At 38.5% G+C, this 17760-nt stretch overlaps 2 protein-coding genes across 3 annotated transcripts; both read right to left on the bottom strand.

The window, feature by feature from the left end:
* Positions 1-1869: 1869 nt before the first annotated feature.
* On the bottom strand, positions 1870-11534 carry LOC113249621 (olfactory receptor 5M3-like). 2 transcript variants are annotated; one of them, XM_048214468.1, is made up of 2 exons: positions 6628-7219; positions 1870-2789 (listed from the first exon to the last, which is right to left on the bottom strand). In XM_048214468.1, exons 1-2 carry the CDS (start codon positions 7217-7219, stop codon positions 1870-1872), a joined length of 1512 nt encoding a protein of 503 aa, XP_048070425.1. The 2 variants fall into 2 exon arrangements, with proteins under 2 accessions (XP_048070425.1, XP_048070429.1); XM_048214472.1 differs by lacking the exon at positions 1870-2789 and adding an exon at positions 11526-11534 and having other exon boundaries at positions 6287-7222.
* Positions 11535-16026: 4492 nt separating this feature from the next.
* Positions 16027-16965, bottom strand: LOC113246501 (olfactory receptor 5M8). The gene has a single exon (XM_026487097.1). The coding sequence runs from the start codon at positions 16960-16962 to the stop codon at positions 16027-16029; it is 936 nt and encodes a 311-aa protein (XP_026342882.1). The 5' UTR covers positions 16963-16965.
* Positions 16966-17760: the final 795 nt, after the last annotated feature.

Consider the following 17760-nt stretch of genomic DNA (forward strand, 5'->3'; position numbering starts at 1 on the left):
GGTTTCTTCTCTCATGGAGTTTAATGTACAGGGAGATCACATTCTTAGACCGTTATTAGAAAAATAATTGCTTCAGTACAAAAAAAATATGAATTCTGTAAGAGAGAAATAGATAAAACAAAGCAAAAAAGAATTAAAATATTATTTCAATGCCCAAGGAATATGTTGTCACATTTGGCTTCACGAAAATTCAAGCATAATTAAATTTTAATAAAATGAGGAAATTTTCTGGCTATCAGGAGACTAGGTTTGACAGTGTGGGTCAGGATACAGCCGTGTAGAGAAAGGAGTTCTGCCGTTGGAAAGGTAGGCAGTTTGGATATATAAAATTAAATGCAGTAAAAGTGGAAATAATGTAGTACAGTAAGACAGCCCATATTATAACATATAATATTAAAAATGATTTAATCATGGCGGTTATTTTATGTGACAACAAGTTGGATTCTAAAGAAAATTCTTAACTAAGAACTCCTGGAAAGTGCAATCAAGTTGGCTACTCGGAAACACACACACACACAGAACACACAAATATACACACACATACATGTATATACGTGTGTAACACAGAGGTACACATGTGCATGCATATAAGATTATAGGTTTTGTACATCACAATCACATTTAGCAGTTCCTGCCTTGAAATCTTGATTTTTTTAAAAAAAAAAAATTTTGAAACTGAGGCAATAGTATTCTTAAAAAAAAAAAAAGGATAGATCATGTGTTATATATGGAATGATGATGTGTTCCCATGAAAGTCTGATAGGAAACATATGACAAGATACATAGGCAAGGGTTAGAAACACAAAGGGTCCCCCTAGTTTCTTACTGCCACCAAACCCGATTGTGCTATTTTAAAAAGCATAAAGGAAAAAAGAAAAAAAGACAGAGTAAATCTATCTCTACATCTTCCCCAAATTTTCTAAATGTAACTTGTTGCAATATATTTGTGGAAACAGGTCCCAAATTCTAAAACATCACTGAGATTGTGTTAGCACCTTCTGATAGTCATCGTAACCAAAGGCATAAATGGATCTTAAAGGGATACCATAGGATATCAAGTACGTTCACAGACAAATGAAGTTTATTGAAGTAATTATCAAATATTTAAAATGTAGGGGCGCCTGGGTGGCACAGCAATTAGGCGTCTGCCTTCGGCTTAGGGCGTGATCCTGGCATTGTGGGATCGAGCCCCACATCAAGCTCCTTCGCTATGAGCCTGCTTCTTCCTCTCCCACTCCCCCTGCTTGTGTTCCTTCTCTCGCTGGCTGTCTCTATCTCTGTCGAGTAAATAAATAAATTCTTTTAAAAAAATATTTAAAATGTAAACACTCATCCAGCATATAGTTACATCAATTACTATGGTTACATAGATTTATAGCATAGTCTACGTAAAATATCTGATTGTCAGGGATGTTGTCTCCAATTATAACAATGCCTCATGGTGAAATTATATTGAAATTGAAGCGTTTAAAAATAACAACTTAAATCTCAAACCAGTACCCATTCTAGGTGCAAAAAGAGACCATGTCAGTTCTTTTAAAACCATACTCAAACAGTAATTTGTGAGCTGTTGAGAAGCCATGAACAAACATTCCCAGTCACAAAAGAAACCACCAAATTGGACAGTGTGTGAAAGGGAAAGAATGGACCCTATGCCCACACATCTTCTCATCTCAGATCTCATAGACCCAGAGAGTCTGGTGGACAATATGCTTCCCTTACCCTTGCGCCCTCACTCCTGTCTCAATCGTGTTTTCTGTGTCTATTTATTGAAAACATAAATGACAAGTTATCTCAGAATTATTTGAAAGTCAATTTACACTGCTTCTATTGAACCATGGGTCTCATCCTACATTTGAAGTGTCTGTTCTACTTAATCAAAAATGTTCTACTGACTGCTTTGCTCATGGCCTCCTTTACATCTTTGTTCCTGAGACTGTAGATCATGGGATTCAACATGGGAATTACCGTGGTGTAAAACACGGCCACCATCTTGCCCTGTTCCACAGACTCTTCCGTTGGACTTCTGAGATACATGAAGAAGAGGGTTCCATAAAATATAGTGACAGCTGTCAAGTGGGAGCCACATGTGGAGAAGGCTTTCTTTCTTCCTTCTGCTGAGCGCATCCTCAGGATGGCAATGAGGATAAATACGTAGGAGACGATAATGACGAGCAAGGAATAGGAGAAGTTGAGACCTGCCAGTGTGCGCATGGTGTATTCTTTGACGAAGGTTCCTGCACAGGCCATTTTGATGAGGGCTGGGTCTGCACAGTAGAAGTGGTTGATCTCAATGTTCCCACAGAAGTACAAACCATGGGTCCACAGTGTTGAGATCAAACTAATGAAGAAGCCATACATGTAAGGAAAAGAGATCAGCCGAATACAGATGGTCCTTGACATTCGGCGGCTATAGAGCAGAGGGTTGCCGATCGCCATGTACCTGTCAAAGGCCATCACGGCAAGGATGAACACCTCCACGTGGACAAAGGCAATGAAGAAAAAGCACTGCACTCTACAGCCAGGGTACGAAATGGTTTTGATCCCAGCTACCAAATTTTCTAACATCTTTGGCGTGACATTAGAGGAGAACCACACATCGGCAAAGGATAAGTGGCTCAGGAAAAAGTACAAGGGGCTGTGGAGCTGGGGACTGATCCTGATTAATAGGATCATGCCAATGTAAACCAGTAAGAACACCACGAAGAAAAGGAGTTGTAATTCAGGACGGTTGGTTAACCCCAAGAGAATAAATTCTGTCACATCAGTAAAATTGAGCATTTTCTTAAATCTGATCCAGGTAAAGATGCATTTTATCTAATAAAATAAAGAGAAATCAGAAAACACACAGACCAAATACACCTGTTCTTCGTGTATAATGTCATTTCTTAACCCATTCTCTTTCAATTCCTCGGCTAGTTTCCTTCTACTTCTCTCTTCTTTCTCATGCATTTTCCTTAGCAGTGTCTGTTTCTCTTATACATGTATTGCTACAGGAGATTTTGTTTTAGGGAAAAGAGGAATATAATATAAAATTACAGAAATCTACGGACAGAACTTACAGTAGTTATTCTTGCCTATAAACAAAAATTTCAGAAGGATGGGCACCGGGGTGGCTCAGTCGGTTAAGTGTCCAACGCTTGATTTTGACTCAAGTCATGATCTCAGGGTCATGAGATTGAGCCCCACATTGGGCTCCACACTGGGTGTAAAGCCTGTTTAAGATTCTCTCTCTCCCTCTCCCTCTGTCCCTCCCCGACTCCCTCTCATTAAAAAAATAATAATAATGATAATAATAATCCAAATGGAGAAATTTTGTACTTGCTATCTCCTGAAAAGAAAATACCTTTTAACACCAGTCACACATTTTAAGATATGCATACATTTTATCTCTTCACTAGATTTATAGAGTTTTGAAGGTCTATAATATAGTAGAAATTTACTCAAAGCCACAAAGAAATGCTATTTCATAATCAGAAAGTTCAGTGTCCATTATGAATCTTATAAATTGAACTGTTTATCATAAAAATTATTTAATAAAATTGCATAAAATGGTTTACTATAAACCAATTATCCTTATCCAAAAAAGATAAAATCTTTTAAAATATCACATTGATTTAGAGATTTTTACAGTTTTGAAATTCAACCTATTTGAGAATTGAATCATTGCCAGCCATTTGTCCATACTACAAGCAAATCTAGTAAGAATAAATTCAAGCATCACCTCCTCTTTTTAGAATGTTCTTCTCCCTTGGGTCTGGAAGCATTAACAAATTCTATAGCAGCTTCTTTTTTCCTTTCTTTCTGTCTTAGATCTTTGAACAAAATAAGAACAATGAAATACATCAATTCCATCCCTGCAGATAGGAAAAGGTTTAGAAAAGTTTGGGGGCCAGAACACTTTCTTCTTGCTTAAGGTCTCTAGAGTTGACTTCCGTTGCTTTCAAGGAAAAAATTCAGACTCCTAATATTATCTAAAATGTCCATGTTTATTTTTCTATATTGAAGTCATCTATTTTCCTTAAGAATGTCCCGCAGGAAGCTACTCTTCGAATATGAATGCTGAGGAACGGAATGCCATAGGATGGCTTTGAGGGTGAGTTGAGTTAATATTTAAAAAGCACTTACATCACTGTGTCTTATAGGCCAAGCTCTGACTCAAGTGTTCATTTAACCATCACACAACCCTATTGCATTTGGTCCTTATCACAATGGATGATGGCAAACTTGTCAAGGTTAGTATACAGGATAATATTATACACAACCCCATGCTCTGATTACAACAACACAACAAGCACAAAACATGTGCTGTGTAGTCAACTGGTTGAGTTCCCGTTCCGGCTTTAGCACTTTCAATCCGACTCAACCGGGAATATTACTTAATATTTTGGGGTTTCAGTTTCTTCTACTGCAAACGGGGTTTCATAAATGGGCAGGACTATTTGGAAGATTACATGGAATAAAGTGTGCTCTCTGCATAGCGTTATAAACAAGCCATATCAAGCCCTCAAGAAATGTGAGCTCCCAGTCATGTGAAATGAAGAATTCTAGAGAATGCCATTCAGTATGTGCTGATTCCCTTATCTTCTCGGCTCATTACTTGATCACTTTTATAAATCACAGCACCAGAAGTCCTAAATGTCTACACCTTCCAGGTAATTGGCATTCTCCCTTCCATGTAGGCATTTATAAATCATAAATCTAATTTGATAATATTCGTGTTTGCCCAAATAAGTAACAGAGCGTTCATGGTTATACACACTCCCAGAATAAAGACACCTACCAGCTACAGGGGAACAACCGTCTTTACAAGGAATATTAGTGGCTCTTCTGGTGAGTAACGCAGGCAGAATTTGTAGTATTTGTTTGTTAACTCCATTTCCCTAAGAGACTGCACAAACAGGTGAAGGGGAGGCAATTACTTTGTTAGATCATTTTTCTCACTGCCGGAGTCCCCTGGAGAAATCACAGCTGGCACGGTGAAGATCGAACATGAGAGCTCACCACTGTGAAGCCTTTTCTCCTTTACGTTCAGGCTCAGCTTTTTCCTTCATACACCGGAAGTCTATCCAGTAACAGTGACGTCAGCCATGGATGCTCAGATGGCATTCTGTTTCCCATGGTGATTTTCAGCTTAACCAGGTTTTCTGAGACAGTGTCTTCCACAGCATTGTCCCAACTTTGAGTCATAATGCAATTACCATGTCACTTTGCATTATGGGCTGACTCCTGTTTCTCTGAAATCTGTATGTCAAAGTCCTGACTCCCCCTACTTCAGAATATGATGTGTTAGAAGGCAAGGTTTTTGAAGAGAAAATCAAGGCCAATGAGGTCCCAGGAGTAGGTCTCAATCCAGGATGACTTGTGTCCTTATAAGAAGAGGAGATTAGGACACAGACACACGCAGGGTGAGGTCCATGACAAGACACAGGAAGATGACAGCTTCTGTAAACCAAAGGAAAGTCCTTAGAAAAAAACCAGCATTGCTGGCACTTTGACCTTGGACTTCTAGCCTCCAGAACTATTAGGGTTAAATTTCTGTTGTTTATGCCTCACAGTCTGAGGTATTTTGCTATGGCAGCCCTAGTAAACGACCATAGTCTGTGTACTGCAGATAAGCAGAATGCTTTAATAATGGAATGAAGTGAGACCACCAATTTTATGTCATACTAGAAAATAAATATACTGTTATTTTTTTCTGCCCCCATTTACTCTCCAAATAGGCAAATCAATAAGTATTTCCCGAACCCACCCATTCCATTTTTTCTTTCCTTTTTTTAAAAAAAGATTTTATTTATTTACTTGAGAGAGAGAAAGAAAGAGTGAGAGCACAGAGAGAGGGAGAAACAGACTCCCTGCTGAGCAGAGAGCCTGATGGTGGACTCTATCCAAGGACCCAGGATCACTACCTGAGACGTAGGCAGACACTTAACATGACTGAGCCACCTAGGTGCCCCCATTCCATTTTTTCAAATAAGGAACACAAAATCTTTTCATTCTAGCTAAGTATTTGGACACTTTCCATTAGTGTACCTATGAACACTGGTTCCAGTAACCTTTTCAATTAATTACTTCTTTAAGTTTTAATTGATCCTTACAACCTACATCAAAAGAATTGGATTCATCTCCTTTTTTCCCCTCTCATTTTGAGTCTCTCTTTTTTTTTATTTTTAATGCACTAAATCTTTAGGTTCTGTAAAATGTCTTGAGCGATATGCTGAATCACAATCTATTGACATGACAGATGCTTATGAAACACAGACGACAATATTCACTGAATTTTATTTTATTTTGTTATACACGTTCTGCTGATCACTTTGCTCATGGCCTCTTTCACACCTTTATTCCTCAGGCTGTAGATCATGGGATTCAGCATGGGGATCACTGTGGTATAAAACACAGCCACCATTTTCCCCTGCTCCACGGACTCCTCTGTTGGACGTCTGAGATACATGAACATGAGAGTCCCATAAAATATGACGACAGCTGTCAAGTGGGACCCACAGGTGGAAAAGGCCTTCCGCCTCCCTTCCGCTGAGTGCATCCGCAGAATGGAAATGAGAATGAACAGATAAGAAATGATGACCACTGTCAAAGAATATGTCACATTAATGCCTCCAAGAATGGTCATGGTATATTCTTTTACAGAGGTCCCAGCGCACGCCATTTTGATGAGAGGTGGGTCCGCACAATAGAAGTGGTTGATCTCAATATTCCCACAGAAGGACAAGCCATATGTCCACAGCGTTGCGGCCAGACTAGTCAGAAAACCATAGATGTAAGGGAAAGAAATCAGTCGCACACACACAGCCCGAGACATTTTGCTGCTGTACAGCAGAGGTTTCCCAATTGCCATGTACCTATCAAAGGCCATCACAGCCAGAATGAAAACTTCCACGTGGACGAGGGCGATGAAGAAGAAACACTGTACCAGACAGCCGGCATAAGAAATAGTTTTTGTCTCGGATAACAGATTTTCCAGCATTTTGGGGGTCACGTTGGAAGAAAACCACACATCCACAAATGACAAATGACTGAGAAAAAAGTACATGGGGCTGTTAAGCTGTGGACTGACCTTAATTAACGCGATCATGCCAATATTGCCCACCACGGTGACAATATAGACCACGAGAAAAATGATGAAGAAGAGGACTTGCCATTCCTGACGACTGGTCAGTCCCAAAAGAATAAACTCTGTCACATCGGTGAAATTGAGCATTTTCTCAATTCCAAGTCAATATTTGTCATAAATCCTAGTGATAACTGGAAGGAAATAAGTTTACAAATCAGGTATTGTTTACTTATGAATTTATATATTTTCCATGCCTTTTTTATCTTTCTTTATTCAATGTCTATGCCTGCACTCTGCCATTCTTTACAACAAATCTTTTCTGAGCACTTGCTATGTCAGAGGCTCTCTGAAAGTTACTGAGATGCCCTAGCACATAACAGTTATACCAAATATTGTGATTGGAACATGCTAGTACAAAATATTGTGTTTAGCCAAATTTCCAAGACTACTTCTTTATTATTTTTTTAAAGATTATTTATTTGTTTATTTGTCAGAAAGAGAGAGAGCAAAAGCAAGGGGAATGGCAGGCAGAGGGAGAAACAGACCCCCCGCCTCCCTGCAGAGCAAGGAGCCCAATGTGGGACTCGATCCCAGGACCCAGGGATCAAGACCTGTGCTGAAGGCAGTCCTTTAGCAGACTGAATGACCCAGGTGTCCCTACCTTTTTCTTTTTGAGATTTATTTATTTATTTCAGAGGTGGGGAGGAAGAGAGCACAGATGAGTTGGGGATGGGCAGAGGGAGAAGGAGAGAGAGAATCCACAAGCTGATTCCCTGCTGAGCATGGAGTGAGATGCGGGCTCAATCCCAGGACCCTGAGATCATGACCTGAGCCAAAATCAAGAGTCAGAGGCTCAGTTGACTGAGCCACCCACGCACCCCTCCAAGACTATTTCTTAAACATCTGTTGTTTCCAGTATGGCATGTTTGGTACTTTCATATTTTAAGATATTTATGAAGGCTTATACTTCTCTTTTTAATCCAATGCAAACAACAAATTTTTTTAACTCATCACTTTTTCATCATAAGCATATTCTTCATGATTAGGAGAATGGAGCCCCTTAACCAAATAATTCACCAGCCCTAAGTGTCAGACAAAAAATTATTTTTAATTTAACCTCATGCTTGCACTCATTTAAACTGATGAAGGACAAACTGATCATGTTGGTCATCAAAGGCAAGTATAAAGGGGTAAACTACTTATATACATTCATACATTTAGACATATTTCCTGGATGTGGACCCTTTGGCCTATCTCACATGTAATTATAATCTACTAAATATTATGACAATTATGTTCTGGCGATTCAAAGATAGGTAAAACAAAGAGATTAATGTCACTACTTATATTGGAATTTTGCAAACAAACTTTCTACAACCATGATATATTTTTACAGAATTATAGAGGAGTCAGAAAGTAGGGGAATGATTCGCTCTACTTTGGAGATCCAGTGGAGCTCTGGGAAAGCTTCTTGGATATTTTGCAAACTTATTTTCAATGTATTTAGTTTCAAATTTCTATTTAACAAATGTGTTTGTTGTATTATATAAACATTTTCCCAGAACAATATCACACAAATTATTTTCCTGAAAACACTAGTGTCTTACATGATATTAATAAATATTAAGGAGAAAAATCTACAAGTGCTCATTTATTAAATAATGATGAGAAATCTTCATATCCTGTCCAGTCTCTTAGAGATACACAATCTGCCCAGTAAAGTTAAGCTATGAGAAGTCCTTTGGGAAAAAAATTATGTTATAATTAGCCTAGGTAGCATTTACTTAGCTTGACAATGAGAAAGATAAAGAAAGAGAGAAAATGAGAGATTCCATCAGCATCATGAACATTCATGTTCTGTAGAATACAGAGTGTACTTCTGTTCAATAGGAATTGTGAGATAGCTTTTCAACAGGACAATGAATTTGTTGGAGATGGTGTTGTATTGTGCCCTCCAAAGGTTAAATGTCATTTCTAGAGCCAGTGATTGTTTCCAAGACCCTTGTTTTAACCTCCAACATTACACTTTGTTCAAGACAGTTTGATGGACCATTGCTATCACTGGGTAGTGACCAGAAAAGATAAGAGCAGACAAGAAGATAGATTTCTGGCCGTAATGAAAACAAACAGACTCTTACCCACAAAGGTAACGTCCACCCACCCCACATGGAAAGAGTAATTTTCTCAGGAGAAAGGAGAAAGCTGCCAACCAAAGTAGATTAGAAAGTATGAGTCCAGAATCGCAGGTGAATTAATGAAAACTTGAGGCATTATGTAATAGCTTAAACAGTAATGGTATGTAGCACTTATACAATTTCCATAAAGCTAAACAATGCAAACAAAATCATAAATCAGTCGCATTACAACTGGCAACTAAGTGACTATGATGGGCGGTGCTGATTCTCTCTGGACAGGGTGGGGTAAATGTGTTACAAACTGCTACTGTGCCTGTGTACCTATTACCCCTGGTGGCTGAGTCCCTCCTACCACTATTTCTCCGTAGAACTTCTGTGCAATTGTTCTGACATAAACCTAATTTTAAACTAATCTTAAGCATTGAAGTCCACTAAAATTATAAACTACTTTTATAGCCTTGTCTTCCAGCCCTAAAAACAATTGTTTGCATTTTGGGGGGAAAATTAATATCAAGCAGGATGAGAACTTTACAAACTATTTCCCCCTTTTGTTGGACAGATGCTCTGTAATGTGTTGCTATGTTCTCTGGTTTGGACATGCTCTTTGAGGGTCTGGGAGGGGGAGGCAATGAGTTTTGAGTATTTATCTCAAATGTGCTGCAGTGTTACTGTGAGCTGCTTGTCCTCATCTACGGTCCGCGGGAACAGGAGCAGAAAAATAGATGGTAGAGACTAGATCACAGATACATATACTTGTTTATATATATAAAACCTTTGGAAGAGAGGAAATCCCTCAACAAGAAGAAGTTGAATCTTTAATGTTGGACAGATTCATATGTAAGAGAAATTAATACAAATATATTTCAGACACCCTTGTAGGTGACAGAGGAAACACAACGATGACGAGAGGTTCTAATCTGAGAAGTGATAACAAACACATCAACAGATCCGACTGATCTCTGCATCAACGGGATGTGCCTGTGACTACCTGTGCTTTTCATCCTTATGCATTTTACCAAAGGTTGGCAATAGAATTCTTACTTGCAAAGTCAGATCTGCTCTCAGAGTAGCAGGGATGATACAGCACAATGAAAGGGTATAAAAGATGGTGGTGAATGGACTTCGCAAAAGCTACATAGGTGAACATCTGAGAGGTGGTTCCCCAGCTAATAGAGAGCAATGGTGACATCAGGAGGGGGTGGAGTGGTTGGGCCTGATCTCAAAAAGAATGAGGTCTGGAAAACAGTAGGGGGTTAGGGGACCTCATTAGCACTTCGAGGATTTTCCTCACCATCTAAAGGCAAAAATGCATACACAGACTTCCCATGCTGTATCACTCGTTATTTCAAATTAAATTACCAATAAAAATGGAATTTTCCCCCCAAAACAGACATGAAAATATTAAGTGTTGCAATTAAACAATTCCATTTCTTGGGGTGCCTGGGTGGCTCAGCCGGTTAGGCATCCAACTCTTGATTTCAGCTCAGGTCATGACCTCAGGGTCCTAAGATGAAGCCCAGCATCTGGCTCCGGACATTCTTTCCCTCTCCTTCTCTCTCCCTCTGACCCCACTGGTTCTCTCTGTCTCTCTCTCTTTCTAAAATAAATTTAAAAATCTTTTTAAAAAAAATTAAAAAAGAATTCCGTTTCTGTTGTCAGACTTTGCTTGAATTTTGGCTCCATGACTCATAAACTCAGGCTGCTTTTGTACTGGTTTATTTTCTCCTTAATTTCTCTATGCCTTAATATGATGTACCAGTAATTATAATACTCATTTCATAGTTTAATTATGAGTATGAAAAAGAGATATTATATATTCACACAAAATATATACACAGGGGACAATTATTATTAAATGCACTCCTGGAAATTATAACTTCCATTAATAGTTTGTAATAATCAAATAATCAAATCTCCACAGAAAATCTGTCTTTCTCTCTCTCTTTTTTTGTCTCTTCCCTCCTATTTTTCTGTCTCTTCCACATGCACAAATACACACCTTCACACACAGATAACATGTATGGAATAATTAAGGGCAATAATAAAGAATAAGAGAAGATAAAATTTAAGATGTAAATATAATCCGACAGATCCAGATACATTTTTATACCAACCTGAGAATGAAGAGAAATATTCCCAGTAAGAATATAGAAGTGAAAAGCAAATGCTACGTAAGAGATAATAAACATTGTATACCAGGCAAAAGAGAACCTGGAAATCCACAAGAGAAGTTTCCTTTAAATGTTTGCCTTAGGGAAAAAAAAAAAAAAAAGGAAGAATGTAGAAGAACCAGTTAAAAAGCTTTGCCTACAAAGGACCCTGGGGGCAATTACCTCTCTAGAGGAAGAGTCCACTGTTGAGTTTTGTTGTTGTTGTTTTTTTTAATAGCCGATTTGCACAATTTGCCTTTTCCCCAAACTCAAGTTATTTTGAATGTGTCCTGGGATCAAATAACAGTTTGCTCTGGGTTTACATCACTCTCAACTGAGCGATGGTATCACTCATTCTGCACGACGCAATCTCGTGTTCTGCATCCTTGCTCTGTGCTCCTGGGCTTTTCCAGTGAAAGATGAAACAAGTACCAGCATTCCCTGCAATGAACACTGTGACATATCAGAGCATGAAAAATATATCTGCTTCACATCCTTCATAAAGAAGGAACATGACAAATTTAATAATAGCTACAATAAAACATATATTACATTTACTCATGCTAATTTAACTTAATGCTCATAACTACCTCCTGAGATCACTATTATTATATTTATTTTACAGACAAGAAATTAGACCTCAGAGAGTTTCAGTGACTTGCTCAAGGTCACACTTCTAATGAATCAGGGACGAGATTCCTGATTGCAGACTTTGATTCCAGAATTTACACTGTTACTCTTCTCACCCTATTGCCCAAAAGCAACTACTAATTGGGCAAATCAAAATCTCCATTTCTGATTCAAAATGACTCTCATTTCCACTATACGACTGGTATATATAATACATTCTATAGAGTATATTCTTTCATGGTCTTTATGAAATATGTGTTCATAAAGATGTTCTTTGCATAGCCAAAAAATGTGGGTATTTCAGTGATACATGCATTTGATCACTTTACTTGAGTGCCTGGCAGTGTAGGCCTTCCAGGTTATTCCCTCTTCCAGCCTGACTGCTGCACTATAGTCTTAGGGCCCCACTTCAGTTCCTGCAACAAGAGCCTACTTCTGCTGACCGAGATCAGTGGAGGGAATTGCTGCTTTCCCCCCATATCCATCTTCCTCCCCCACTGCAAGAAGATTGTCAGTAGAGCAGTTGCCTTATTCATGGCCCTACCCAGGACCTATGTATTGTGCTCTACAAGACACTAAATAACCTCATGTGATTCCTCTGGCCTTTATTTTAAGAAGTGGTTCTCAGTGTAAGAAGCCATGACAACCACTCCTTTACCACAGAGAAATCCAGATAGGACAACTGACACAGAGCAAGAAAGTGAGTTTTTATTATTCTAATTAGAATTCTCTCCAGACCACGAAGATTTTTTAATGCAATTATCTACCTATATGGGTCATGAAAAACTTACTTTCCTTTTAAACATTTCCTTGAGGGTCCCTATGTAAAACTAATAATCTCCTCCCCTGTATTTTCATACACCTTCGTACCTACTGCAGTAATTATCACATTGTGTCTCAGACAGCTTTAAGCGCTTGTTTCATAAGGCTGGGCAGTGAACAATTTGATACAAGACACACTGTCTTACTCATCATTTCATCCCTGATAATTACGTAACACTAAGTATTTTGTTAGGTGAATTTGCCACGTGCGGTAAAATATTCACAGATTTCTGGGGTTGGGAGCCATGGTTCTGCCAATGCCGAGCACTAGCGTTTTCTCCTCTTCTGCCTTCCAGACTCCTCACAAACTCCTCTTTGTGTCGATCTAATTTGGATTCAAATGAGGAAAAGACTCTGCAGCCCATCGTTCTCTGCTCTCATGGAGTAGCACGTGCAATCTAAAACAAATTCCTTTTTTCTTCATGCCGTGAAATGATTACAGAACAATAGCGCTTCGTTGGACTGTGTCATTGAGGCACTTGGAATGTTTCCTTTTAAAGTATGAGCGAAAGAACAAGCACAGAAGGGAAAGAGCACTGCCGTCTTCAACTTACCGGTGTTTGCTTCGCAAGCCCGAGCTACAAAATAGCAAAAATGACGGAGTTAACATACCGAAGATTCACTGAAATCTAAATCAACACATGATTTCTGTAGGCAAAATAAGTAGGTTGCAGCCTCATTTCAGTGCATGTTCAAGGGGCATCGTGAGACAAACTGAGGATAAGGGATCCTTAGCTGTGAGAAATTCATATGGGTGTTTCCTCAATATTCGACACCAAAATAAATGCAGATGCTTGAGGATAATAACCAAAGCGTAGCAAAACCTGGGATATGCTTGCTCTTCTTCCTGAAAGGTCCCTGCCCCAAATGAGACAACCGCAACGTAAATCAACTGATTAAAGTGTTTCCACTTTGTACAATGGGAGACAACAACAACAACAGCAACAACAACAGCAAAACCCTATTTTTGCCTACAGTTGATGCACATAAAACTGAGCAAGACTAAAAGGCACAGGACAAGTGAATTCAAAATTATGAGAAGTAGAGTCTGTAGTATTAATATGCAGCAAAGTAGAATTAAGGTATATTTAATTATAAATCATTAAATAAGAGGGAAAATGTCACTTAACTGATGAATGGTATCATCCATAGTGAAGATACAATAATAGATATGATGGATGAATGATATAGCACCAACTATTTAAAAAGATATTACTGCAAATTAAGATTGAATTTGAATCTTTAATATATTTTTTAGCTTTTTCAAAGGCAAACAGAAAAAAATAAGTATATAGAGATATGAAAAATTATATAGATTTTAAATGCAGAAATCTAAACTTTTCAGAAGGCATATAATATGCCAGGCTTCATCCTGAAACTTTGTACTTGCTAGTGATTCTCCAGGTTACAGTTTCCAAAGATCTGTTTGTATTTGCCCTCTTCTGATCCAAGAGGCTTGGATTCAAAGTGTCACTTCTCTAAGAGTCCTTTCCCAGCCGCTGATATTGACACATCAGCACAACCCTCACTTCTGACGCTGCCAAGTCACTGTCTTTCACACTGCCTTGCTTTACCTTCTGCACAGTACTGACCAACAGCTGAAACATTTTATTATGTTTGTGTGCATGCCTTGCTATTGAAATACCCCATCTCTGAAACTTAATACAGGACGTTTCCTGCCTTGTGTATTGCTGAATCTTTAGTTTGTAGCCTCTTCCCAGTAACTGACATAGGTTGAATGAATGAAACATTTTAAACCAGGAGTAGCAATCACTATCTCCAGATAACAGCTCTGCAACAAACCTAGAGAGCAATCACTGCAGAATCCAAAGCAAGGACAGAAAGCTCCCAGGAAGAAAATGTGTAAATTATAGATCACCCACGGTTTTTCTCTGTAACAGGTATTTTCTAGTTCAGCGTGAATTTGGAAAAGAATGGTAAATTAAAAAAAAAAAAAAAGTATAACAACTAGTAACGTTGAAAACCAAATAATTGTGCAAAAAGAGAATTACATTCATAATATTACTTGCAGTGTTGGTAACAGTATTAGTAATGTTCATAGTGTTATTTATATTATTCTTCAGGTAATACTAATGATATACTTAGAGTTATTTTAACCACACATATCAATCAAAGAAAAACTTCAAATGTGACCATACTGGAAAGATGAGGAGAAAGAACTGGTGGTTCGTGGGTAGGGATGCAGGGTTTGGTGGGAAAATTTTTATACTTTAACTTTAGTAAAAAGATGCAAATCAATCGTGCACATGTTTGCAAATCAATACATAGACATATAACCTATAATTTAAAATGAGTTAATGCCCAAAGACAGTAACAACAAGGTGTTATCTATGGGGAGATAGAGTGGAGAGAAGTGAGAAAGGAGTGTATATAAGCCTATACTACTATTTGGCATTTAAAACAATATATATGCTTTACATTAGCAAGTTTAAATAATTACAATAAGGGTATTTTAACTGAAAACATGCATATATGTAGAAATAGAAAAAACTAAAAACATAAAATCTCAAATATGATTTTTTGAGGGTCATGGTGCTTAATTTCTTTCATATGCATTCACATGTTTGAGTTTTGTATAATTAATATCATTTCATCTGGAAGAGGCTACTCACTGCCACGGAAATAAGCAACTCAACATACGGTAGCAGCCTGTAAGACGGAGGGCACTTCTCATCCATCCCACATTTCTAGTGTGAGTTGGTGGAGGGCACTTTTCCACATGTCCTCACTCAAGAACCCACGCGTACAACTTAAATTCTAAATATTGCTGGTCACCAGGGCAAGGAAAACAAAAACAAAAACAAAACAAAAAACAAAACCACCGAGGGTTTTTCTCACAAACAATGAAGTGCTCAGCTGAGAAGTGTCACATATGAATTCTAATCTAACTCATTGTCCAGAAATAGCCACACCCTTCCACCTAAACCCAAAACGGGAGAAAGGTAAGGCTAGCATGGGCACAAAAGGCAAAGAAATTAAAATAACTAGTGAGCAAAAAAAATGACAAGTACAGACATGTCCATTTTCATAATGGAATTTTACTTCTCATGTTTGGATCTTTAAAAAATTACTAAAAGTTTTAAAAATGCAATGTTCCCCTCAATGTACCATATTTCTCATTCCACTATCAATTCCATCCTATAATGTTGGGAAAAGCTTTAGAAAAATTGAGGGGCCAAAAGAATAGTGATCGCTTTTAAGAACATCTTTGTTTTCTTAACCACTCTTTGGGGAATGCTTCTTTCACATCTTTATTCCTAAGGCTGTAAATCATGGGGTTCAACATGGGGATGACTGTTGTATAAAATACAGCTACCATTTTTCCCTGTTCCACAGATTCCTTAGAGGGGTGTCTGAGATACATAAAGAAAAGGGTAGCATAGAATATGGTGACAGCTGTGAGATGGGAGCCACAGGTGGAGAAAGCTTTGTGCCTGCCTTCTGTGGAATGAATCCTCAGGATAGCAGGAAAAATATAAAGGTAGGAAACCAGGATGATGAGCAGAGAAACGGAAAGGTTACAACCAGCCACCACAAACATTGACAACTCCTTGTTGTAAGTGTCTGAACAGGCCAGCTTCATCAGGGGTGGGTCCGCACAGTAGAAGTGGTTAATTTCATTGGGGCCACAGAAGGCTAGGTTGTAGGTCCACATGGTCTCCATGAGGCCCGTGAGCGCTCCATACACGTAAGGCCCCGTGATGAGGGATGTGCACACGCTCCTGGACATCTTGCTGCCATAAAGCAGAGGGTTGCAGATGGCCATGTACCGATCAAAGGCCATCACAGCCAGGATGTAGATCTCCACGTGGACCAAGGCGATGAAGAAGTAGCACTGCACCAGACAAGCAGGATAGGAGATGGTTTTCTTCTCTGATAAGAAAATCTCCAGCATCTTGGGAGTCACGTTGGAAGAGAAGCACAGATCTACAAAGGACAGGTGGCTCAGGAAAAAGTACATGGGTTTGTGGAGCCGGGCATTGGCCTGGATGAGGACGATCATGCCAAGATTCCCTGCGACCGTGACCACGTAAATCACCAGAAACAGCAGGAAGAGGACAATCTGCAATTCCAGGCGACTGGCCAGTCCGAGGAGAATGAACTCAGTCACTGAGGTGGAGTTTTTTCTCATAATTTCCTTCAATGGGAAACGAGAATGTTGGATCAGGATAGAAACGTTTTAAAAGGTGAAAAAAAAAAGTCATATTTTCTTAGAATACCATTTTGGGTTTTTTTCTCTACAGTTTTCTTTCCTTTTCTATGATTTTTTGTACTGGGAGACGCTAGAAATAGTGGCTTAATTGAAACAGTATCCACTTAAACTTAGGGAATGCAAACCTCTGCATTCCAGTCACTAGTGGGCTTTAAGTCTTTTTCTTTGCTAATTATCCCCCTTATTTCTCTTTGTCTATTTACCTTTTTGGTTTCTGTCAGGACATTTCTTACCCATCTGCATTTCTACTTTGTCTATTTTCAATATTTTACTTAACCTCACATCGGTTTTTTTCATCCCAGATTTTGCCAATCAGTGCCAATAAATAAATACTCAGCACTGAAAATGAATTTACTGGATAACCTAATCAGAAGTTGAGAACCTTGTACCCAAGTTTCTTTTCCTGACAACAGTGATTTCTTCCAGCCCATGCCACATTAAGCCCTTAGGTTCTTTGTAAAGGGTACTAAGTGATACATTAAAAGATGCATCTTAATTCATTCTTTGTGGGATATAAGGAATCAGTACTTCCTACTTGAGAATGACTAGATGTTATTGGGGGGGGGGAAATGGAAGAAGAGAAATCTGTGAAAAGTTGAGTGATTGCAAATGTTTTACCATGTATGGTTACTGATGTAATGCACAGCAAAGTTCTCCAAAAGTCTTTTAACATTTTTCCAGCCAATTCAATACGTTTAGTGAAGCTAATTTTTCAGT

This window comes from Ursus arctos, unplaced genomic scaffold (genome assembly GCF_023065955.2).
Source record: "Ursus arctos isolate Adak ecotype North America unplaced genomic scaffold, UrsArc2.0 scaffold_23, whole genome shotgun sequence".
In the NCBI taxonomy this organism is placed as follows: domain Eukaryota; kingdom Metazoa; phylum Chordata; class Mammalia; order Carnivora; family Ursidae; genus Ursus; species Ursus arctos.

Bases quoted from the DNA above. Each gene is read 5' to 3' on its own strand.
- LOC113249621 (XM_048214468.1), bottom strand. From the start codon at position 7,219: ATGCTCAATTTCACCGATGTGACAGAGTTTATTCTTTTGGGACTGACC. The intron at 2,790-6,627 runs CCATTCTTGGAG...CCTGGATCAGAT, and splicing joins TGTAAAAGAATATACCATGA to TTAAGAAAATGCTCAATTTT.
- LOC113246501 (XM_026487097.1), bottom strand. From the start codon at position 16,962: ATGAGAAAAAACTCCACCTCAGTGACTGAGTTCATTCTCCTCGGACTG.